This window comes from Balaenoptera ricei, chromosome 6 (genome assembly GCF_028023285.1).
Source record: "Balaenoptera ricei isolate mBalRic1 chromosome 6, mBalRic1.hap2, whole genome shotgun sequence".
In the NCBI taxonomy this organism is placed as follows: domain Eukaryota; kingdom Metazoa; phylum Chordata; class Mammalia; order Artiodactyla; family Balaenopteridae; genus Balaenoptera; species Balaenoptera ricei.
The window spans coordinates 121,538,675-121,564,181 of NC_082644.1; the positions used below are offsets into that span (position 1 = coordinate 121,538,675).

Here is a 25,507-nt window from a genome sequence, read left to right on the forward strand (position 1 = left end):
AACAACTCTAAAAGCTGCGTTCAAAAAAGTTGCCCAGTAGAGACTATCGTACTAAGTGAAGTAAATCAGACAGAGAAAGTGGTATCATGAGATACCACTTATATGTGGGAACTTAAAAACTGATACAAATGAACTTATTTACAAAACAGAAACAGACTCAACAGACATAGAAAACAAACTTACGGGGACTTCCCTGGTGGCACAGTGGTTAAGAAACCACCTGCCAATGCAGGGGACAGGGGATCGAGCCCTGGTCCGGGAAGATCCGACATGCCGCAGAACAACTAAGCCTGTGCGCCACAACTACTGAGCCTGCAAGCCACAACTACTGAGCCTGCGCTCTAGAGCCTGTGTGCCACAACTACTGAAGCCCGCGTGCCACAACTACTGAGCCCACGTGCCACAACTACTGAGCCCACGAGCCACAACTACTGAGCCTGCGCTCTAGAGCCCGTGAGCCACAACTACTGAGCCCGTGTGCCACAACTACTGAAGCCCATGCGCCTAGAGCCCATGCTCTGCAACAAGGGAAGCCACCGCAATGAGAAGCCAGCGTGCCACAACGAAGAGTACCTCCCGCTCGCCGCAACTAGAGAAAGCCCACGCGCTGCAACGAAGACCCAACGCAGCCAAAAATAAAATAAATAAATTCAAAAAAGAATGTGGCGTCCCACGTATGGGCTGGACAAACACTGAGATTTGGGGCCTGCCGAGCAGGCGGTGCTCTGGGGAACACCCAGGCTTTCAGCCGAGACCCGGGAACAGCCAGGGCCCAGGAGCAGGGCAACCAGGAGCGCCCAGCCTGACTTACTCCAGGAGGTCACATCACTGCTTGATAAATCCGACGGCCGCTCAGGCAGACCTCTAACAGGTCCCGGACCCTCTTTGGAGCAGCTCTGCTTAGAGCTTCCAAAATGTCTTCACACAATGTGAAGCATTCAATAAAAAATTACCAGCAATACAAGAAAGCAGAGCCAAATGATTAAAAAAAACCCCCACAATTTACAAAGAGACATTAGATCAGACCCATGGGCGATCTGTAACAGGTTAAACAGGCAGACACTGCTTTTCAAATAACGACTCTTAATTTGTGCAAGAAATGTACAAGATGGAGAATTTCACCAGAAAACTAGAATCAATAAAAACAATCAAATCCTAGAAATATGATTGGTTGAAAAGGAAATTAAACAGAGCAGATGAGAAGATTGGTGAACTGGAAAATAATTCAATCCAAAACTTCCAGGTTAAAGCAGCAGAAGAAAAAAGAAATAGGAAAGTCATAAAACAGAATAAAAGTCACCTGGAATTCCCAGGACGCGGTGAATGCACACCACGCGTGTCACGGGAGCCCGGGAAGGAGGGCGGGTGCATGTGGGAAGCTATAATGACCCAGAACTCCAAACTGATTAAAGACATGAAGCCATATGAAGAAGGTGATCCCAGATAAGAGGGCGAGGGTAGGGAATTCCCTGATGGTCCAATGGTTAGGACTCAGCGCTTTCAGTGCCGAGAGCGCGGGTTCAATCCCTGGTTGGGGAACTAAGATCCTGTAAGCTTCGCGGTGCGGTGCCCCCCCAAAAAGAGGGCGAGGGTAAAGCAGGAATATGTGGATAAAATAAATGTGCAGGTAAGTATAAACACAACCATTTAAAATGACAACAACAAAAGGGCTGGTGCAGCTCAAAACATGCAAACAACCCCAACCAGCGCGACAGGGGGCACAAAGAGGCTAAAGTGATGGAGGCCTTTGTGAGGCTCCTTGAAGGAAGGCTACGGGTCAGGATGAATGTTGAAACCTCCAACCCTTCAGAGACCAGCAGACAAACTTACAACAGGCATGGAAAGGCAAATAGAGTAAAATGCTTGATTAACCTGAAAGAAGGGGAAAAAAATGGAGAAACAACAGAAGATCAGAGGGGACAAAGGGAAAATAGTTAAGATGGTACATGAAACCCAAAGATACCAGTAATTACATGAAATGTAAGTGGACTAAACACTCCAGTGAAAAACTGTTAAGTCTGGATTAAAAAAACAAAACCCAAGAGACAATCTTAAACAAAAGGACAATCTCAAACAAAAGAAAGTTTGAAAGCGAAAGATGGCGGAAAAGGTGCACCAGGTGAACATCAAAGAGAAGGACACAGGGCAGCTCTGCTGATGTAAGACCACGCAGACTTCAAAGCAAGAAGCTTTCCTGGTGCTACAGGATATTTCACGATGATAAGAGGACCAGTTCACCAGGAAGATGAAACAAGCCTGCAACTGATAGGCACCCAAATCAAAACTTCATAATAACCAGCAGAACTAAAAGGAGAAATGGCAAATCTATAAGCCTACTTGGAGATTTGAACGCCCCATCTCTTGAGCCAACATAGGAAGATAAAAACAAATCTGAAAGAGTATGCAAGATTTGATTTAATTATTGGTGCAACATAGTTTTTGTCTAGTGCATATGGAACATTTGCTGGGGCACAGAGTCTCAACAGACGTCAGAGCAATGAAGTGGTCTGAATATATTCTGTGACCACAGGAAATTTAATTCAGAAATTACAACAAATAGATGACCGGAAAATCCAAAACATGTTTGAAAATGTAAGCAACACACCACTACATAACCCAAGGGTCAAGAAAAGAAAAATCACGAAAGCACTGGGAAATATTTTTAATTGAATGATAATGGAAATACAACGTATCAAAATGTGTTGGGTAGAATTAAGCCGTGCTGACCAGGAAATGGACAGCCCTAAAGTGCATATATTTTAAAAGGCTGAGAAATCAATCGATCAAGAAACTAGGAAAAGAATAGCTGATTAACTCAGAGGAAGTAGAAATAAATTGAAATTTAAAATATATATATATATATATATAAGTACAGTTGACCCTTAGACAGTGAGAGGGTTGGTGCGCCAAACACCTGAGCAGTCGGAAAGCTGCATATAACTTCTGTCTCCCCCCCAAAACTTAACTACTAATAGCTTACTGTTGACCAGAGCCTTACATATGCAGTCAGTTCACACACATTTTGTATATTACATGTATTTGTACTGTATTCTTAGTCAGCTAGAGAAAAGATGTTAAGAAAATCATAAGGAAGAGAAAACACATTTACAGTACTAGACTGTATTCACCGAATATCGTAAGCTTACATCATCTGTTTACAAGACGAATCATCTGTCTCTCAGTACCTGCATCGATATTGTCTTATATGATACAGAACACTGTAGGTATTATATGTGTTACCAGCACTAGACATCAAAAAGGAAAAGAAAATGTGAAAAAGAAATGTATATTTATTTACAGCTACTGTATTTATTACAAAAAATCCGTGTATAAGTGGACCCATGCAGTCCCAAGGTCAACTGTATACATAAGAGGGAAAAATCCAAAAGTTGGTTCTTTGAAAAGACTAGTATGTTGGAAACTCTCTAGCAAGATTGAATGAAGGATAATGAGGCAGAGGCAAAAAGACACAAATTAACAATATTAATTGTTAATATTGTATTAACATGACACAGCAGATTCTACAGAACAGGGGTTGGCAAACTTTTACTGTAAAGGGCCAGAGGGTCAATCTTTTAGGCTGGGTTCTGTTGAATATCCTTCGTTTTTGCTTTTTTTTCCTTGTAAACATCTCTTTAAAAATATAAACAGCATCCTTAGTTTGTGGGCTCTACCAAAACAGGCCATGGGGCAGATGTGCCCCATGTCACAGTTCGCCACTTTCTCTGATAAACGTTAGGAAGATTTTAAGAGGATATAAGTAGTAGATTCACGCCAACAAATCTAAAAATTAGATGAAACCTGTAAACTTGAAGAGAAACACAACTTGCCAACACTGACACAAGAAGAAAAAGAAATTTGAACTTGGACCTAATAAAGACATGAATCTAATAAATACCGTCCTGCAAAAAACTCCAGGCCTAAGTGGCTTCATCTGGGCATTACTTCAAATACTTAAGAAATGGACTAATGTTATACAAACTCTTCCATGTCATTTTTAAAAGGGGGGAGGGGTGATAATTCTCGAATCATTTTATGAGGCCAGATAACCTTGCTAGCAAAAAAGGTAGAGATTACCTTAAAGGAAAATTAGAGGGTACCCTCTCTCGTCCACATAGTGGCAAAAATCCTAGAGAAAATATGAGGCAATATGAAAAGCATGGGCTTGTCCCACGCAGCCAGTGGTCCAGGCGCTGGGTCCAAACTCCCGCTCCTCTGATGTGGGTTTGGGGTACCTACACTGGCGCCCACACTGTGTGCCTTGTGTGGATGGGGGGTATGCATTTAACAGGCTTCCCAATGTTTAGGCTGGAGCTCTGTGGGGGGCAGGGGGGCACCCCCAGCAGAGGCAGGGGCTCCACGCTCAGGGTGTGGCCAGATGGGAGTGGCTCCCTCGATTTAGCAACTGCTGGACACCTGGCAACTCACCTGAGGCCTCCTTCTAGGAGATGAACACTGACTGGGGGTGGTCACAGCTCCAGAAAGCCCCCCCAAAAAGGGCAAAAAAATTAGGCAGTTGAATCCAGAGGTATGTAAAAAGGATACTACATCACAACTAGGTTGAGCTTATTCCAGAAACACAAGGTTTTTCAATATTCGAAAAAGCAATTTATAACATCAACAGAGCAGGAGAGGAAAACTATACGACCATTTCAATATTTAAAGAAAAGCCTGGGGCTTCCTTGGTGGCGCAGTGGTTGAGAATCCGCCTGCCAATGCAGGGGACAGGGTCAAAAGCCCTAGTCTGGGAAGATCTCACATGCCGTGGAGCGACTAAGCCCGTGCCCCACAACTACTGAAGCCCGTGTGCCACAACTACTGAAGCCCGTGCGCCTAGAGCCCGTGCTCCGCAACAAGAGAAGCCACTGCAACGAGAAGCCCTTGCACCGCAACGAAGAGTAGCCCATACTCACTGCAACTAGAGAAAGCCTGCGCACAGCAACAAAGACCCAATGCAGCCAAAAATAAACAAACAAACAAATAAATAAAAGGTCTCATTTAAAAAAAAAAGAAAGAATCCGCCACCTGCCAATGCAGGGGACACGGGTTCGAGCCCTGGTCCAGGAAGATCCCACATGCACGAAGCAACTAAGCCCTCGAGCCACAACTACTGAAGCCCGCGCACCTAGAGCCCATGCTCCGCAACAAGAGAAGCCACCACAATGAGAAGCCCACACACTGCAACGAAGAGTAGGCCCCGCTCGCCGCAACTAGGGAAAGCCAGCGTGCAGCAGTGAAGACCCAACGCAGTAAAAAATAAATATAAATAAATTAAAAAAGGAAAAGAAAAAGCAAAGAGACTTATGGGACTTCCCTGGTGGCACAGTGGTTAAGAATCTGCCTGGCAATGCAGGGGACACAGGTTCGAGTCCTGGTCCGGGAGGATCCCACATGCTGCGAAGCAACTAAGTCCGTGCACCACAACTACTGAGCCTGTGCTCTAGAGCCCGCGAGCCACAACTACTGAGCCTGCGTGCCACACTACTGAAGTCTGTGTGCCTAGAGCCCGTGCTCTGCAACAAGAGAAGCAACTGCAATGAGAAGCCCGTGCACCGCGACAAAGAGTAGCCCCTGATCACCACAACTAAAGAAACCCGCACGCAGCAACGAAGACCCAACGCAGCCAAAAATAAATAAATAAATAAATAAATAAATTTTTTTAAAATCCTCTTAAAAAAAAAAAAAAGTAAATCTTGAGCCCCATATCACACCACATTAAAAAAAAAATCAATTCCAGATATACTACAGAGAGAAAAGCCTTAATAAGAAAGCAGGAGGGGGCTTCCCTGGTGGCGCAGTGGTTGAGAATCTGCCTGCCAATGCAGCGGACGCAGGTTCGAGCCCTGGTTTGGGAGGATCCCACATGCCGCGGAGCGGCTGGGCCCGTGAGCCACAATTACTGAGCCTGCGCGTCTGGAGCCTGTGCTCCGCAACAAGAGAGGCCACGATAGTGAGAGGCCCGCGCACCGCGATGAAGAGTGGCCCCTGCTCTCTGCAACTAGAGAAAGCCCTCACACAGAAATGAAGACCCAACACAGCCATAAGTGAATAAATAAATAAATAAAATTAAAAAAAAAAAAAAAAAAAAAGAAAGCAGGAGAGTCTGAATCTTGACTGTTAGAGGGGAAAACATACGTAAGGAAGAGAGGAGGCTGGGAGAAGCCTAGGACATGGAGTTAAATTTGGAGATATCAGTACAAACTCGTGATTTTTAAATATATAAATTCCTAGCTCTGACTACTAAAAGGGTATAAAAACAGCACCCTAGTAGCAATAAGCAAACGTAGCACCCAGATCTTGGTTCCTAAATACCATTCCCCACTCAGAGGGAAAAAAGCTGACTCCAGGGCTGGGGAACAGAAAGCATAAGATGAGCCTGGGATATTTTGCTGAAAAAGACAACATGAAAATGCTTAAAGAAAAAAAAGCAACTTTATACTAACACCAAATAAACGACAACAACAAGTGAAGGAATAAAATAAATAAGTAGGGGGTCTGGAGAAGCTCTTCCGTACAAAAGACCACCAACTAATAAATGTAGGAGTTATGGAGTTTTGATCACCACTTTGCAACCATCAGAGTAGTGATCAATCCAGGCAAGAATCATCAATAAACACTAAAAGGGTTGGGTGAAAGGTTAATGACACACCTTCTCTTCTCACAGTGACTCTACCTGGCAGAGATCACCTTGACCAAATGACCTAAGGGGCCATCACCAACACTGAGCCAGACCAGGGTCGTGGCTGGAGAAGGACACAGCATTGTTCCTGTGGAATTCCAGGAGAGACGCACACCAGGCACCCAATCGTGAGACGAAACCCAGCAAACCCAAATAGAGGGACCTTCTGCACAACAGCCAGCCCATGGTCTTTCAAAAGGAAAGTCTCATGAAGGATAAAAGCTGAGAATCTATTCCAGAATAAAAGGACTAAAGAGAATAACCAGAAATGCAATGTGTGATTCTTTTATTTATTTATTTATTTATTTATTTATGGCTGTGTTGGGTCTTCGTTTCTGTGCAAGGGCTTTCTCCAGTTGCGGCAAGCGGGGGCCACTCTTCATCGCGGTGCACGGGCCTCTCACTGTCGCGGCCTCTCTTGTTGCGGAGCACAGGCTCCAGACACGCAGGCTCAGTAACTGTGGCTCACGGGCCGAGTTGCTCCGCGGCATGTGGGATCTTCCCAGACCAGGGCTCGAACCCGTGTCCCCTGCATTGGCAGGCAGATTCTCAACCACTGCGCCACCAGGGAAGCCCGCAATGTGTGATTCTGAACTGAATACTGGATCAGAAAAACCCAACATGACCACAAAGGACAATACTGAGAGAACTGGAGAAATTTAAGCATGGAAATTTAAGCATCGTTGATTATATAGTAGTGCTGGGTCAAAACTGAATTTCCTGGGGACTTCCCTGGTGGTCCAGTGGGTAAGACTCTGCGCTCCCAATGCAGCGGGCCCGGGTGCGATCCCTGGTCAGGGAGCTAGATCCTGCATGCATGCCGCAACGAAGATCCCACGTGCTGCAGCTAAAGACCCAGCACAGCCAAAATAAATAAATAAACAAAACAAAACAAAACAAAAAAACCCTGAATTTCCTGAGTTTTGAACACTGTACTGTGTTTATGCAAGAGAATGTCCTGTTTGTAAGCAATGCTCAGTATTCTGGGGTAAAAGAGCATAACATCTGCAACTTGTCTTCAAATGGTTCAGAGGAAAAAAAAAAAAGAAAAAACAACCTATACATAAAAAGAGAAAAAGAATGACAAAGCAAAATGTGGCAAATTCCTACCAGCTAGTGAGTCTGAGGGAAAGGTATACGGGAGTTCTTTGTGCTTATCTTGAAACATTTCTGCAAACTTAAAATGATTTCAAATCAAAAAGACAACTTTAAGGTACATAGCAGAACATTACACTGATTTGGAGGTAAAGGAAGATTTCTTTAAACAAGATATAAGAATAGCTATTGATAAAGAGAAAAAAGTTAATAAACTTACTACATCAAAATTACATTAAGAAGATGACAAGTTGCAGAGTGGGAAAAGATATTTACGACACTTGTCTGACAGAAGAGGTCTATTCAGAGTACTTAGAAGCTCACGAAAAGTTGTGAGAAAAGGACAGACAACTCACTCTACAAAAGTGTGGGAAAGAAGATTTAAATGGGCACTTCACAAAGGAAGACAGACAAGCTGCCAAGAGTATGGAAAAGTGCTCAAAATCATTACTCATTATGGAAATTCCACTTAACTCCACTATGAGAGACTCAGGACAAGACAGCTAGTGCTCAACATCCACGATGTCCAGCACCTGTTACAAAATTAATAGACACGTGAAGAACCACGAAAAGGTGATCCAAAGGAGGAGAAAAATCAGTAGGTAGAAACAGACCAAGAAATAACAAAGTGGACAGCATTAGCAGGCAAAGGCTTTAAAACCAGCTATAAAATACAATCAGAACTTTTTAAAAAATGTAAAAGCAGGAACTCGATGAGGGCAGAAATGGAACATACAAATAAGAGCAAAACGGAACTGCAGAAAAGATCAGCGACCATGAAGAAACAGCAATGGAAACTACTCCATCTAAAGCCTAAACAGAAAAAAAGGCTAAAAACTAATAAATAACCAGAGCCTTGGGACCTCAGGGACAAAAACATGTTTAATTGGAGTTGTGGGGGGAGGGGCACAAGATATTTGAAGGAATAATGGTATAAAAGCACACGTCCAAAAAGCTCAACAAAATATAAGCAGAAATAAAAGCAGCCTGAAAAGAAAAGACACAACTCATACAGAGAAACTCAGAGAAGAATGATTATGATTTCCTGAGGAAAAAAAATGCATTTCAGAAGACAAGAGAACGTCTACTGAAAGCCGAAAGTAACAGTCAGCCTAGAATTCTACATCCAGCAAAAATACCCTTCAAGAATGAAGGTGACAACTGTACAATGAAAACTGACTAATTTTATTATACATAAATTATACTTCAATAAGGCAGATTTTTTTAAAAGGTGATATAAAGACCTCTTTGTAATTTTTCAGAATTCACTACTAGTCCATCACTAGGTTGAAGGAAATTCTCCAAGCAGAAGGAAAATAACACCAGATGGAAACTCTAATCTATACGAAGTATGAAGAACTGGACAAGGTAAATATGTGGGTAAACATAATAGGTTTTTTTTCATATTTTAAATTTCTTAAAAAAAATTAGACATCCACATGGAAAAAAAATCAGAACCTCGATCCATGTCTCACACCTTATACAAAAATTAACTCAAAATGGGCCACAGACTAAATGGAAAACCCAAAGCCATAAAACATCTAGAAGAAAACATAGGGGAAAAAATTCTTATAATCTTGTTAGGTAAAGAATCAAATACAACACCAAAAGCATCATCTGTAAGAGAAATTACTGACCATTTAAACTTCATCAGGGGACTTCCCTGGCGGTCCAGTGGTTAAGAATCCGCCTTCCAGAGGCTTTCCTGGTGGCACAGTGGTTGAGAGTCTGCCTGCCAATTCAGGGGACACGGGTTCGTGCCCTGGTCTGGGAAGATCCCACATGCCGCGGAGCAACTCGGCCCGTGAGCCACAGCTGCTGAGCCTGCGCGTCTGGAGCCTGTGCTCCGCAACAAGAGAGGCCGCGACAGTGAGAGGCCCGCGCACCACGATGAAGAGTGGTCCCCGCTTGCCGCAACTGGAGAAAGCCCTCGCACAGAAACGAAGACCCAACACAGCCAAAAATAAATAAATAAATAAAAGTGAAATTCTTTAAAAAGAAAAAAAGAATCCGCCTTCCAATGCGGGGACGTGGGTTCAATCCCTGGTCAGGGAACTAAGATCCCACATGCCGTGGGGCAACAAAGCCCACGCACCACAACTACTGAGCCCACACGCCGCAACTAGAGAGAATCCCGCTTGCTGCAAAGAAGAGCCCGTGTGCCACAACTAAGACCCGACGCAGCCAAAAGTAAAATTTAAAAATTTAAAAAATAAACTTCATCAAAATTTTTAAATGTCTATGAAAGACACTACTAAGAGAAAGAAAAGACAAATTGCAGTCTAGTAGAAAATGTTTACGAGTCACATATCCAACACAGGACTTTCACACCTAGAATGTATAAGGAATACACAATATCAACAATACTCAATATTCAAACCACCCAATAAAAAGAGGGCAAAAGACTCGAAGAGGCACTTGACCAGAGCAGGTATACAGATGGCAAATAAATACACAAAGGGTGTTCCACATCATTAGACATTAGAGAAATACAAATTAACACTACAGTGTGACACCACTATAGACCATGAGAATGGCTTTTAAAAAAAAGACAAAACCAAGTGCTGACAAGATCATGCAATGACAGGAACTCTCCTGCTTTGCTGGTGGTGATGTAAAGTGACAGAACTATTTTAGACAAGAGTTTGGGCAATTTCTTATAAAGTTAAATATGCACTTACCATATGACCCACTACCTCATTCCAAGGCCAATTTACCAAATAGAACTGACAATTCAAGGGTGCACAAAAACCTAGATGCCATGTTTGTAGCAGCTCAATCCATTACCACTAAAAACTAGAAATAAACCAAAGGTGCTTTGACTGGCAACTAGATAAACCCATTGTGGGAATACTATTCAGCAGTCCAAAAAAAAAAAAAAAAAACAAAAGAACCACAAACTCACACAACATGAATGAACCTCAAATGCATTGACTCAAAAGGCTACACACTGTGTGATTCCACTGATGAGACAGAAAACAGACCGGTGGTCGCAGGAGTTGGGGGAGAGGAAGAAAAGACTACAAAGGGGAGGCAGGGGGATGATAAAATGTGGGAGGTAACTGCTCTGTATCTTGATTATGGAAGTGATCACATGACTATATACATTTGTTTAAACTCAGAGAACAATTTGCCCCAAACAGTAAATTCTACTCTATTTAAATTTTAAAAGTGACTAAAAGTGGAAAAAAGACAACTGTCTGTTTCAAGTAAAAACAATAACATCATCATAAGGCTCATAGCCTATGAAGAAGTAAAATACATGACAACAATTTCACTAAGGACCGGAGAGGGGAAATGAAAACACACTGTTTTGAAAGTCTGAGTTCCACAGGAGGGGGTGATACACCTGAGAAGGTTGATGGGATAAGTCAAAGATTCATGAGTCAGCTCCAGATGACCGAAGCATGGCGGGGGTGTGGGGGGGATGTCTAACCACTAGGCCAACAGCAGAGCTAAAGAGAAACTCTGGAAAAATTCAATCAGAAAGTGGTGGAAAAGAGTAAAAAAAGAAAACATGACTAATAAAAAACTAATAGTGAGATGACAGACCTGAACCTAACCCCCTTGAAAATTACACTAAACGTAAATGGTCGAAAGATTCCCAATAAAAGGTGGTCAGACTGGACAAAAAAGCAGATCTCAATCATGTGCTACCTATAAGAATTGAGCTTTAAGACACAGGTAGGTTAACAGTAAAAGGATGAAAACAGCCAACACCAGGTAAATAGTAAACATAAGAGAGCTGGCACGGCTATATTAATACCTGCATAGATCAGAAATGGATAAATTCCTTGAAAGACACAAATTACCACGGCTCGAGCAAGATGTGAGAGAAAGCTGAACAGTTCTACATCTAAACTAACAGAATGTATAATTGAATACCTTCCCATAAGGAACAAAAACAACAACAGAACTGCAGGCCCAAGTGGCTTCACTGGTCAATGAATTCTATCAAATGCTTAAGAAAGAAATAACATCAAACTTATACAAACTCTTTCAGAAAATTAAGGAGAAGAGACATAAGGTTAGCATATCCTCCTACAAAACCAGACAAAGATACTACAGGCAAACTACGGATAATTAACCTTCATGAACGTAGATGCAAAATTCCCTAAGAAAACATTAGCAAATTGAATCCAGCAATATATAAAACAATAAAACATAATGACCAAGTGGGATTTATCCCAGGAGTTCAAGGGTGGCTCAACATTTAAAAATTAACTGATGCAATACACCACATCAGTAAAATTAAGGAGAAAACCCACATAATAATTTCAGTAGATGAACAAAAAAGCAGTCCCACGTGTACGTGGATGTTCACAGCAGCACGATGATAACGGCCACACACGACTGCCACTGGTGGCATGTCCACGGCATGGGAGAATACCATCAACCATGAGGACCAAGGACCCACACTCAGAACCACAGGGATGAATCGATCTCAAGATACAGTAAATGAAAAAAGTCAAAAATAAAAGACTCCGTTCTGTGTGATCCCACTTAAGGAAAAATGATAGTGATGGAAAGCAACGGGGGCTGCGGTGGTGTGATGGGGTGGGGAGGACGCGGGGAAACATCTGAGGGAAGTAAATTGTTGTGTATCTTGACCGTGGTACTTGACTGATTACAATGGCCAAACTCATCACCTGTACACTTGAAACTGGCCCTTTTTATTGTGTGTAAACGCTTTAATAAATAAAAAAGAGGGGGAGAAAAAGGCAGGCCTGCCCACCCAGCACAGGCACGTCTCAAACTCATTCTGCTGACGAGACAGCCGGACCAGAGTGCAGACAGCCTGACTCTGTTTACGTGGCAGACAAAAGTATCCAGAGGACAGAAAGCAGATCCGAGGCTGCCCACGGCTGGGGGTGGGGGAGGGGATGCCAGCAAAGGGGCGCAAGGGCCCCCAGGGTGACGGACACGTTCTCCATCTGACTGTGCTAATGGCCCCACACCCAGATCTCAAATGGGTAGTTTCATACCCGTGTCACCGAGGTATGTAAGTTACACCTCAATAAAACTGGTTTAAGAAGAAATCTCAGGGTGCTTGGGGGTGTGAGGGTTAAACGTGACATTGCATGGAAGCTGAGGCCAGGGAGCCAGGGGGGCCACTCCTGGAGGCCCTCAGGGATGAGCCCCAGATGGCGCCTGGGGTGCCCGGCCAGCCCTCAGGGCAGCCTCCGGGGTATACAGTGGGACAGACACGCTGGCGCTGGCACCTCCTTCGCCTGGCCTGAGCTGCCAGGATGCTGCCTTAGAAGAGCGGGAACCCCCCCGAGCCTGGCAGGCCGCCCCCACCTGGGCGCCACTGTAGCCAGGCCAGGGGTTGTGCTGGGCTCTAACGGTGCGGACGCTCCTGGGCCAGGGCAGGAGGCAGCGTGGGTGGCGGGGAGTGGGGCTCGCAGAACCCATGCTGACTGCTCCCTCTCTGTGGGACCCCCAAGCGACAGCTCGTGAGCTCTGAGCTGTGGGTGGGAGCAGCCGCCAACCAGGCTTCCCAGAGGCTCTGCTGGAGGGACGCCCTGCCGTGCGGGGGGGGGGGGGGAACGCTGCAGGCTAAGATGGGCCAGCAGCCGCGCTGACCTCACAGGCCATGCTGGGACGGCCTGGCCCGCGGCAGGGCTCTATCCTCCCGCGTGCAGGAGCCATTCTGCGGCCCCTGCTCAGAGCGGCGGAACCCGGGAACAGACGTGCTGCCGCGTGCCAGGACCCCCTCCCGCGCACCACCAGGGTCCGTCCCGCGTCCAGGCGTGGGGACAGCGGGCAGACCCGGAGGGGAAGGGAGAGCAGGGCCACACAGGGCCACCAGCTCACCGGCCACACCGGCAGGGCACCCCGCGGCGGTCCCCTCCCGGGAAAGCGTGAAGGTGGAAGCTCGGGGCTGGTGCGTGAACACCTAGGCGGGCCTGTGGCTCAGAAGCCCATAGGGAGCACATCTGCCCAGTGAGGGGGGCGGGCCCGGAGGCCAGAAGGTGGTCAGAACCGCAAAGAGCAGGGGAGGGGGCCCGGGATGGCGTGGGAACCTCCCCCTCCATGCCCTCTGTCGGCTCATCCCCGCACCCCACAGCCTCACTCCCGGGCCGAGGGGCAGCCTGCCCTGACGGTGGCCCCCCGCCACGATGAAACACCGCGTCAGGGTCCAGTCTGTGTCTCTGTGTGTCCACAGCAGGTAAGGGCAGTGACTACGCCCTTCCTGGCCATCACCGCTCGCAGCCTGTGGGTACAGATGTGCCCAAAGAGCGTGAACAAGTAGAGACCATGGAAGCGGACCCCTCACGGCGGAGTGCCCTCTGTGCCCTGCCCACCCCCGGAACCAACACCAACCCCCCCAGACCCGCGCTGCCTTGACGGGGTGGCCCCTCGCTCCTGCTCCACTCCCGGCTAGAGGCTGATGTGCAGAAAGATGCCCACTGGCTCTGGGCCCTGCGGAGCTGCAGCAGGAGCTGCCCTGGGCCCCGGGGTGGGGGGCTGAGCCCACTGCGATGTGGGGTGAGTCTGATCGGCCCCATCATGGTTAGGGCCTTCCCAGTGGCACCTCTCCTAACCTAACCAATTAGAAACCACCCAATATCCTCCAACAGGGAAGTGTATAAATCAACCACGGCATCTCCACTAACGGACAATGACACAGGAGTTGGACAGAATGGAGGAACACACAGGACGGAAACAGGAAACCACGCGGGGGCTGCTGGGGGGAGGGATCAAGAGTCCATCCACTCATCTGTAATATTCAATTCCTCGATGTCCACAACAAGAAGCCCATCACGTGGGAGCTGTTAACAGGTCTTCATAGGGATGAGGGTGGGGACGGGGTCTCCAGTGCAGGGCTCTGCATCCTTCGCTTTCCTGCACACGGCGTGCCGGAGAGAAGACCCCTGAAGGTCACTCAGGCCACCCCCTCCCTTGGCAGGTGGGGAAACCGAAAGGAGAAGGGACTCCTGAGAACCCTCATGCGCCAGTTCACCTTGGAACATTCCAGATTCCACCAGCTCGAGAGCCCTGCCCAATCCTTGTCCAGGCCCCGGCACGGGGCACCTGGCTATTCGGCTGCCCATGGGGGGTGTGAGGATGCCCCCTGGCCAGACCAGGCCAACGCAGAGGGAGCCTGGGGTACGGGAAACCAGCGCCCAAGGAGCAGCCAGCCTTTGCGGACGGGCCCCTCTCTCCCTGCCCGGCCCCCACGGACCCTCCCCCCAACCCTCTTCCCAGCGCGCCCGGTGCCCAGTGATGCCAGCAACGTCACTGCCGATAACCTAGATTTTAACCAAGAAATCACACTCCCCCTCCCTGCCCCACTTACGGGCTCAGGGAGGAGAAAACCCAGACCGGAGCCTCCCGAGTCCTGTTGGAGACAGGCTCCCAGGCCACCGCCCCCAGTCTCGCAGCTTCCCTCCACCCCGTCCCACCTCCAGAGCTGCCAGGGATGTGGGGTGCGGGGCTCACAGGCCTTGGCCGAGCCGTGCCCGGCCCCAGTAGGACGCAGCAGCTGGTCTCAGTGCGGGAGGGGCTGGTGAGAAGACCCAGTCCCAGTCAAGGCAGTGGGGCAGCTCCGTCTCCCAAGCCGCACCCCGGGCTGTCCACGGCCACCTCCCTTGGCTCCTTGGGAAATCCAAGGGCGCAGGTGGGCCACAACTGTCCGGGTGAGGAGAGGGTCCAGGCTCATGCAGCCAGAGGGGCAGGTGCCCTCAGACGGGCTGCCGCCCTGCACCCACACCCAGCAATCCCAGCACCTGTGCTGTCTCTCACCGTCTCGGACACACCAAGGCCCGAGGCCACGCTGGCGGGAAGGGGGCCATACAGGGAGGACCCTGGGGCGACACCTGAACTAGGGTCCTCTCCTGGTTCGGCACTGCACCGCCAGGGACCACCGGTGGGCAGCCCCACCCCTGGGCCCTCAGCAGATTCTGTTCTGACCCCTCCGCTGAGCCCCGTCCAGCTGCTGGCACTGGGGGGGCGGTCCTCAGGGGCTGCGGGGTTGGCCCTGAGCCCGTGTAGCCTGTTTTCCTGGGGAAGGGGCTTGAGAGCCACCCCAGCTCCCTCTGGCCCAGTCTGGGTGCCAGCGGATCTTTCGACCCCCTGGGGGCTGTCAGGGAGATGGCGGGGTCGGGCAGAGGAAACCGCACATGGGTGGTTCCCGGGGTCCCGGCCAGGCCTGACCCACACCAGAGCTTGCGGTTTCTCGGTGTCAGGAACACCAAGCCCCACCCCCTACCACTAAGTGGAAAATACCCAGTCCAGACGGAGGTGGTCTGTGTGCTAGTATCCTGCACGATTCATACAAACATGACAACACGCATTCAAATAAAGTCATGAGTTCTGGGAAAACCAAGGCCCAGAGCCCCTGGAGGGAGCTGCCCAGGGCCGTGCCTCCCCCACAGCTCTGAGAGGGACGCTGAGAAGGGCCCACGCTGGCCAGACCAGAGACCGAAACCCAGCCGTCCAGTGCCACACGGGGACCGGCTGTCCCAACGGCCCGAGCTGGCCAGTGCACCAGGCATCCTCTGCTCCCGCCCCCCCAGGACTGATGGACCAGTGCCCGCCTGGAGGGGGAGGAGCGGAAGGGGGAGGGAGAGGAGGGGCAGCGTCGGCCCCATCAGGGCGCAAGGACGTGGTGCGTCTCAGGGGCGGAAAGAGTCCCCAAACTGCCCTCTGGGGCCCCAGCTCTGGGATGCCACTTCCCACTGGCAGCATGCATCCGGGCCAGTTACTGGACACGGGCCCCGCATGCAAATCAGGACAGGCAGCGGGCCCAGGCACACAGCCAGTTTTCGGGGAACACAGAAGGCAAGGGGACACCTGACCTGGGGCCTCAACTACGGGACCCTTCACGCAGCAAATCCTGAACCCATCTCTGGCGACTGTGATGCAGTTTACAGGCAACACCAGGCATCGCGAATCAGTGCGTGTTGGGTTTATAGATCCCAAATGCGGGAGTCCCCCCCCAAAATAAGTTGAGGGGCAACACGTTCAGCTCAAGAGGCACTCTCTGGCCTGCCGCTTGGTGCTGGCCCCAGGGAGACGGCCGCGACTGGGAGGGGCCCAAGGGACTCTCTGGCCTCCCTGAGCCAGAGCGAAGGCAAAAGCACATGGGTGGGGAAAGGGCTGAGGTCAAAGGTAGCGAAGATGGGCCTGCTGGGGCAGGCACCTCAGTGACAGGGACACTGAGGCCTCAAGCAGGTGAGTGACCAGTCTGGGTCACACACTGCCCTGTGAGCCCTCAGGCAGGTCCCTGGTCCACTGAGGCCCTCAGTCTCTTCATCGGTCCGGTGAAAGCCAGGGCTCCGTCCCACACGCCACGCTGTGGTTGAACTTTCCCGTGGCCCCTCATCTCACCCAGGATCGAGTTTAAAGTCCTTAGCTAAGGCCCTGCAAGACGGACCTGGGTCCTGCTCCTGCCTCAGGTGTCAGCTCCTGCCAGCTCGCCCGGTCTGGGCTGGGGACTGTCCCTGTACACCTGCAGCACAGTGGCCACCCCGAGCTGTGCCCCCGGGGTGCCCTGGCCCCCGGACGTGCCCGTCTTCCTGCCAGGCTGTGAGTGCCACGGGGTAAGGCCAGGTTAGCCTCGGTGCCCACACAGGAGGTGCCCGGAGGTCCGCCCGTGCCCGCAGGCAGGCGGCCGCAGTGGTGGCGTGGGGACAGGCCCCCAGCACGCGTTACCTGCATAGCTGCCCGTGGCCTTGATGTACATCTGGCCGTACTGCTCCTCCACCATGGTGTCGTAGGCCTCGTCGTCCTCTTCGTCCTCCTCGTTGTGGTAGGAGGTGGGGCTGTCGGTGGTGGGCAGGCTGCTGGCTCCCGGGCTGGTCCGCTCCCCCTGGGAGCACTGCGCCTGCTGAATGCTGGGGATGAGGGTGGCCAGGCTGGGCACCCCGTAGTAGGAGACCCGGGGCAGCTTGAGAGGGGCCGTGCCTGCCGCCACCGCGGGGCCCGTCGCCACCGTCGCGCCGTCCCGGGGCCCCGTCTCCAGCGGGCGCTTGGGGGCCAGGCCTGGGCCTGCGGCCAGCGGCAGCTCCATGGCTTCGTGCTTGACGCGGGTTAGCAGCGGGATGGGCACGGAGGGGGACACGACGTAGGGCGGCGCGGCGGTGACCGGCTGCAGCTGGTTGCAGGGGCTCTGGGGCTCGGAGCTGGCGTCCTCGATCATAGCGGTCTGCGAGTCGCAGTGGGGTGAGCTCACCTTGAACATGAGGTCCGTGCCGCGCTCCACGATGTGCTGGATCTGCAGGAAGCCGGCCGTGTACATGACCACGAGCTGCTCGCTGGCCGCCATGGTCAGCCTGCCCGTGTAGCAGAAGGACAGGATCTGCTGGAAGCAGGCGGGCGGCACCGTGCCCGGCAGCTCGAAGGCGCTCTTGCTGTTGCCGCTGAACAGGTCGCGGAAGTAGAGGCTGCTGGCGGCCAGGACGGCCCGATGGGCCTTGAAGGCCTGGCCCTTGACCACAATGGACACATCGCAGTAGAGGCCCAGCAGACGCTGCTCGTTGAGGCAGCCGAGCACGGTGTTCCCGAAGTTGGGGATCTCGATGTGCAGCATCTGCGACATGGCGGGCGGGGGCGGCGGGTGGGCCTCAGACTCTCAGTGCGGGAGCGGCCGAGCGGGGCACATCTGCGGGAGAGAGGGCGCAGGGCGCCGCGGTCAGGGTCAGGCTCCTGGACGTCCGGCGGCCCACCGGCAGGGCCAAGCCCCGCACCACCCCGCTCTGCCCCAGTGTCCGGGCCCCCCTCCAGGGCACCCCCAGACCCTCCAGCCGCAACGAGCCAGACAAGGTCTCGCCGCAGACCCGGCCGACGGTGGGACCCTGGCAGGGCCGTCAGTGCCACCCAGGATGCTAGAAGCCCCAGCTGGGTTTCCATAGCCGGGGTGGGGGTGGCTGGCCCCCACGCCACCCTGGGATGCTCCCAGAGGCCACCCAGCAGAGTGCGTAAGCCCTCGGGTCCAGGAGACACCCTGTCCTGGCAGAAGACGAGAACAGGCCTGCAGGCGGCGGACAGACGGGAGGACGGGAGGACGGGAGGACGGGAGGACGGGACGGGCGGTCCACCCACAGCACTGGAGGGGCGAAGGCGGCAGGCCCGCGTCCGCACAACTCTTCTCCCAGGAAAAAGTTAGCAGCAAAGGAGCCCCTTGCCGCCTGTCCCCTGGGAGGGGCCCGAACCCAGAGCGAGGGGCAGGGCACCGCGGTGTGTGTGGCGGGGGTCTCGTGGGGGGCGGTTTCTCGGAGGCTTTGGTTTCGGTTTGCTTTTCCCCTTTTCCCTAGAGCAGCCGTGCGGAGGGCCCGCCAGGGGGGGCATTCTGCCCCGCCGGCTGAGAAGCCGCCCCTTCGGCCCTCGGGAGAGGCGGGCAGGAGCGGTTGCCCAGGGAAGTGAGCGGAAGCTGGGAGAACTCAGCCTCTCCACCACCTCTGCTTGCCCTCCAGGCAAAGGAGACCTCGGGCCAGAGGGGCTCCGAGCCGCGCCCGGCTCCCCCAGCCCGAGCTGCCTCGGGGACCCGGCTGCCAGCCCAGGAGTTGGGAGCCTGTCGCAGCCCCACCTGCGCGCCCTCCCGGCCCCCCAGCTCCCGACGCCAGCCGATCCCTGCTGGCTCGCTCCCAGCCCAGGTGACTAAAGAGGTCGTGGGGAGACAGGGGAGAGCCGAGCAAGGGATTGGCTGTTGTCGGATGCCGCCAGCCCGCAGGGTCTGGGGATGGGGCTCCCGGGCTGTGGATCTGGTGTCCGACTCGGAGAAGCGGGGCCGGGACGGACGGGCCGGAGAAGGCGCCGGCCCAACTCTGCGCAGTCGGCGCCCGTACAAAGGGCCGCTCGGTCCCGCGGGAGGAAAGTGCGGGCGGCCACAGAGGCGCCGGGCGGCCGGCGGAAGGAGGGCGGAGCGCCGGCCCGGCCGCCGACAGGAGTTGAGCAGGTGGGCGGCCGCTCGGGGGGAGGGCCCGCAGTGCCCCCGCTGCGGAGAAGTTGCCGGCCTGGCGGGTGGCACCGGCGGCAGGGGAGACCTACCTTTGGCCGCTGCCGCCGTGGCCCCGGCACTGCCCGCTCAGCCTGGCAGGGGCAGGCTCGCCCGCACGCCGGCCGCCCGCAGCCGCCAGCTGCTCCGGGAATGCAGCAAACGGAGCGGGAGCCCTTGGGGTGGGGAGGGCGAGAGGAGCTGCGGGGGGAGGGGGAGGAGGAGGAGGAGGAGGGGGAGGAGGAGGATGGGGGGAGGAGGGGGACAGAGAGTCTCGGCTGGGCTGGGCCTCGGCTCAGCTGCACCCAGCCCGGCTCTCCGGGGCAGCGCACAGCATCTAAATGAAGAGGCCGGATGCAGACGGACATTCAGGCAGCTCTCGGGAATGAATAGCCGCCTTTGATTTGGGAGCCGAAGTAAATGCCAGCTCCCAGCCCCGGCTTTAAAAACAGTGGAGTGTTGGTGCCAGAGGAATGCAGGGCTCCGGGTGTTGGTACAAGACAGACTTTTGATGACTCACTGCAATGCAAACAAAGATGGCAGAAATACTGTACTGTACGTGGAGAGACGCTTCGTGGTGCCACGGCAACTGAGACAGCCTGGAAATTTATAGTGCAGTTTTGCATATGAATTACCCAGTAAACTGCCACCCTGCCATCCAGTACAGCCCGAGTGTCAAAGCATTTAAACTATGCCAAACAGTCTGCAGGGCTGGCAGAGCAGCCTAACTCCTGCAGGGCAGGCGGCGGGGTGTCGGGTGGGGGCCGGCGAGGGGGGCAGGGAGGCCAGGGGGTCGGGGCAGACAGGGCAGAACCTGGGTGAGCAGGGGAGGAAAAGAAGGGAGATGAGAAAATGAGGCAGAAAGAGGTGAGAGCAAGGGGCCAGGGAGGAAGAGACCCAGCCCCCCTTCCCCCAGCGCCCTGCAGGCCCCAGTGCCCGCCTTCCCCCGTTCTTGGGGTCCCACAGCAGCAGGCCCAGCTAGTCTGGCCCCAAAACCCCAGGTATTCACCCTGTCCCCCAACTCCCCAGCCGGGGCAGCTCTCTTAAAGGAGTACAACTTTGTGATTACAACCGGGGGCCAAGCCCGTGGTGGCCATCAGCCAGGAGCCCCCGAAGGACCTGCCCTAGTCCCTGATGGACCTGCCCCGGAGAGGTGGCAGCAAAGGCACTGCCCCCAGGTTACCCGCGTGGCCGGGCCAGCGGTGCGGGGCCCACAGTGTCCGCCGTCTACTGAGCCTCTCCTGGGCAGGGGCGGCCGTGCTGTGTGCACTGCCTGTTTTGCTGCAGAGGATGGCACCTTGTTCCAGGCTCAAGCCCCCACCTGCTGGACCGTGTGGGCCCTGGGGCAAACCACTGGCCTGCCCAGCCTCAGTTTCCCTGCTTGCCACCAACTGTGGCAGCCTGCAAGAAGGGGCAGGGTTGAGGAGAGTGGAGAGGGGCAGGGCTGAGAGTGGAGAGGGGCAGGGTTGAGGAGAGTGGAGAGGGGCAGGGTTGAGGAGAGTGGAGAGGGGCAGGGTTGAGGAGAGTGGAGAGGGGCAGGGCTGAGAGTGGAGAGGGGCAGGGTTGAGGAGAGTGGAGAGGGGCAGGGTTGAGGAGAGTGGAGAGGGGCAGGGTTGAGAGTGGAGAGGGGCAGGGCTGAGAGTGGAGAGGGCCAGGGCTGAGAGTGGAGAGGGCCAGGGGAGGTCTGTCTCCTGCAGCGCCCAGCATCGCCACTATCAGGTGATGTTGGGGCAAGGCGGGGGGGGGGGGGGGGGCGACAGGCAGCACCCCTCCCACCGTCCCTTCCGAGGCATCCGGAGAGAAAGAAAGAGCCATCTGGCGCCTCCCCATTCACACACCGTGGGCTCAGCTTCCGAGACCAGATAAAAAGCTGCTGAATGGAGAGAGGGAAGAAGTCCAGGTGTAGGGAAGCCGCCCAGCGAGCAGCGGCCAGCAGAGGTGGCTTGGTGCCTCCCGCATGGGGCTGCTGACAACTCGAGGGGTGATGGCAGTACAGGCCCGCACGTGCAGCGTTAACAGAAATGGTCCCCGCGCGGTGCTCTGGGGACCCGGGGTCTGTGCGGGGAGAGAGAGCGGGGCTTGGCTGGGCCTCCTCCTGCTCGAGGCCCACGTGGGGCGGCCACCATCTCAGCACCAGCCAGGTTTCACGTCCTGGCTTGGCCTCGGCCACCAGGTGACGGACCGAGGGCCCTTAACGCACTGCACTCTCGGGTCCACATGGACGCCCGGGTCTGCACACCTCCCCTCACCCCCACTGGGTAGCCTTGCCAGGCCCCCCAGACTGGGCTGTGCCATCCTGGTGGTCCCCCTTTCCTGGGGCCCCGGAGAAGCCCACTAGCCCCAAGATGAGCGACTGGGGCCTTGGGGGGTGGGGGGGGTGCAGGAACAGCCTCGTGTCCCTGCCCAGCCACAAAGGGGGGCACACTGCACACACATGGAGCCAACGTGGAGAAACAGAGGGACACTCAGAGGCCCAAGGACAGTGGGACCCGTGATGGGTAGGGAAGGGCAGGGGCCAACCCTGGCCTGGGTGCAGGACACCCAGCCTTCCACTGCCCTACACGAGCTCTCCCTTCCGCTGTGCTACACCCAGGCCCTCCCTGGGTGGAGAAGAGCTGCCACCGTCAGGCCCCTGCTTCATTGCCAGCTCTGCAGGGAAGTCCCCCAGGTGCCACACGGGAGCTTGCCGAGGCTGGGAAAGTCTGTCCGATGCCTGATGGCCGTTTCACCCAATGCTGGGCACAGCCAGGGAGGGCCGCAAGAGAGGAGCTGTGCGGCCCAGGGACACACAGCACAGTGGGGAGGGCCCCTTCACCCACCACCGGGAGCCTCCCAGAGAGTGAGGTGGGGCCTCCTGAGCCAGATGGGGGCTCTCGGGCCGTGAGAGGGGAGGGGGTGACCAAGCCTGGCTGGGGTGGGCGGAAGCGGCAAAGGCGCAGAGTGCACTGGGCCCCAGAGGGTCCCAACTGCCCAGGGCTGGGCAGGGAGCAGCCAGGTTCTGAACTGAGAGCAGGGCACAGCGAGGTCTGCGGAGCCGACCCTTCCAAGAGCGGCTCCTGGGTTCCGCTGGGTACCACCCCCCACGCCAGGCCCGGCGCCAGCCACCTCAAATGCAGGTCCTATGGCCTCCAGCAGAGGACTCCACGTCTGGGATGCCCGCCTGGGAGGAGGGTCACGTTCACCCTCCGATGGTGACCACAGGGTCGAGGCAGACGATGTTATTAGGAAAGCGCTCGGCTAGAGACTGGCACACGGCTAGAGACCGGCGCCCGCCTAGGCCCCGTCCGCGCTTCACGGGCCTGCCCCCCGGGGCTGTGGCCAGACCGTTCACCCAGAGAGGGGACCATCCTCCCCCTGGAAGGTGACGGGGCCGTCTGGCCCCGGGGATGGGGACAACCAGCCCTGTTGTTGCCGTGTCCTCAAGCCACCTGTGTGGGTTGAGGCCACCACCCCACAGCCAGCCCAGGACAGCCCGGCACGAGCCGGTTTCAGGTTGCTTTCTTAGAAGCCTCGGCCGGAGCGAGAACAAAGCTGAACTTTAGGAGAAAAGAATAAAATAAAGGCTTGGCTTACACACCCAGGGCTGTGAAAGCAGGACGTGCCGAGGGCCGATCCGTGGGCAGTGGCCGGAGAGGAGAGGGGCCAGGGGCCTGAGCTGGCCTCCCCTGCCCAGCCCTACACGACCTCCTTCCCCTTCTGTGCCTCTGTTTCCCCACCCCCTGCTACCCAAGCAGCACCACCTCTTCTGTTTCCCGCCACAGCAAGACTCCTGTGCCGTCCACTCACAGAAAGTCCTGGAGAGCCGGGAGGAACATCCGAGATCCTATCTTTGTTCATCCTGGCCATCCTCAAAGCCACTGCACCACGGAACCCTCCCCCTCATAACGCCCTTCAGAATGGAACCCGCTGTGGGACATAACAAAGCCAAAGTCCAGCCCCTGCATCTGTGCCAGCCTCAGGGGAGGCCCGTTCCACACAGACTCTAAGACCTCCCCAGGAACAAGTGGAGGGGGGGGGGGGTCTCTTCTCTGTGGACCCTCCCTTGGGGACAGCTGGGATTATGGGTTGTCCACCAGAATGCCTCCCAGCCCCCGGCGGGCCGCACACCCACAGGTGGCCGAGAGAAGGATGTGGGGCTACGAGCCCCAAGAGGGGCAGACACGCGCGCGCACAGGGGACCAGGGGGCGTCAGAGCCCAGCCTCCCCCCGCCACCCCAGATCCTAAAGGGCCTGCTACGGCAGGGGCACGGCGCCGCGCGGGAACGCAGCGTCTAATTTCTGCAGGAGCACCACCAGCGAGGGAAAGGGAGGCGAGACAAATTAAATTAAATTAAATTATTTTGCAGGATTTAATTTTACCAATCTAATAAGCGGCCTGGACCTCGGCAAACGCACAGCCATTAAACACAGCCACCGCAGGGGAAGAAGGGGGCAGGTGTGCCAGGGAACATTCTGGCAGCAGAAAAAGGAGACCCTCTCACCCCCAGCACCTAGCCCCCAGCCGGGGGCCCATCCCCGTGGCAGCCCCGCTGCCCGGCCGCCAAGCCCTGCCATCTCAGGACCTCGGGAGAAGCCGGCCGGGCAGCAAGGCCACCTCCTAAAAGGCAGGGCACTCCGGAGTTGGGGCCAGGCCCCAGCGGCCACATCCCCCAGGGCCGTGTCCTGCAGGGAGGTGGGCAGGTTACCGAGTCGGCATGAACACACGTGGGCGCGTCGGGGCGTCAGGAATACCGCCCAGGCGGCCCCGCGGAGGCTCTCAGGAGAGCGTGGGCGGGGCGGGGTGTCACTCCGGACAGCAGCCATCAGAGCCACGGCCTTGCTTTCCGATCGCGGCGCAGGCTCGTTACCAGGCTCTCTGGCACCCCCACCTGCAGCCCCCCGTGGATGCTCTGGCTCGGCTGTGAGCTCTGCTCCCCCGAGGGGCAAGGGGCAAGAGGCCTGGGGGCTGACCCTTCGGAGGTCCGGGCGGCTGTTTGAAGCAAGGCTGCCCGGCTCGGGCGTGCCAGGCCCCCTGAAAGCCGGGCGAGGCACCGGCCTGCTTGAGCCTCAGGTTTGCATGAAACTTTTAATACACCACAAAGCAGGGCTGGGCTGTCAGGGGGCCAGGCTGCTAATGGAAGGCCCCGGGCAGGGAACCAGGGCTCCAGGGTAGGGTCTCAGCTGCTCGGAGCCCCTCCCCACGGTCCCGACTTGTGTGCTCGCCTCCCAGCCCCACCCCCTCCAGGTGGGTACAGACGAGGAGGCTGAGGTACCCAGAGGGTGAGCTTCCCGGCCAGTCACCACCCTGCCCAGCTGCCTGCTTTCAACACCCACGATCCCGGGCAACCGAGGTCATCAAGAGGGTGGGGACTGACCCTGCTGGACAGAGGGACGCTGAGGCCTGGACTTGCCCCGGGCCTCCAGGCCTCTGCTGCAGAGATGAGAACTCCACCTCGGCCTCTGCGCCTGGCTGTCCTGGAGTCCCCTGTGCCCAGGGCAGGGGGCGCACAGGCCTTCGAAACCTCAGGGCCACTCGGGCCCCGGGCTGCGGCCACACCTCCAGTACACCCCGCCCCTCGCAGCTCGCTGAGCCCCAGCCTGACAGGCAGAGGCAACAGGCCTCCTGTGTTCAGCCAGGCACCTGGGCAGCCTCTACCCAGACCACAGCCTGGACCGGCATCAGGCACAAAAGCCGGTTTTAACTGCACTAACAAATGTTTGCCTAGAAGCTTTTTTTTTTCAACCAGAGAAGGGCAGCCTACCAGAATCTGCAAATTCAAAACTGTGCTTATCAGTCCGTCTCCTGCCGCCCC

The 25,507-nt window shown here is 54.7% G+C and overlaps 1 protein-coding gene across 5 annotated transcripts in view; it reads right to left on the reverse strand.

The window, feature by feature from the left end:
- NACC2 (NACC family member 2) overlaps positions 1 to 25,507 on the reverse strand; it is a 74,463-nt gene that overhangs the window by 15,328 nt on the left and 33,628 nt on the right. Inside the window, exons 2-3 of one of the 5 annotated variants that reach the window (XM_059926035.1) lie at positions 17,955 to 18,383; positions 17,435 to 17,606 (exon numbers count right to left, since the gene is read on the reverse strand). In XM_059926035.1, the coding sequence (XP_059782018.1) occupies positions 17,435 to 17,606; positions 17,955 to 18,320 (538 nt within the window). In that variant the 5' untranslated portion in view covers positions 18,321 to 18,383. Of the gene's footprint in view, positions 1 to 17,434; positions 18,384 to 19,768; positions 19,894 to 22,820; positions 22,880 to 25,507 lie in introns of those variants that run through there. The other 4 variants (XM_059926034.1, XM_059926032.1, XM_059926033.1 and 1 more) reach the window with 4 other exon arrangements.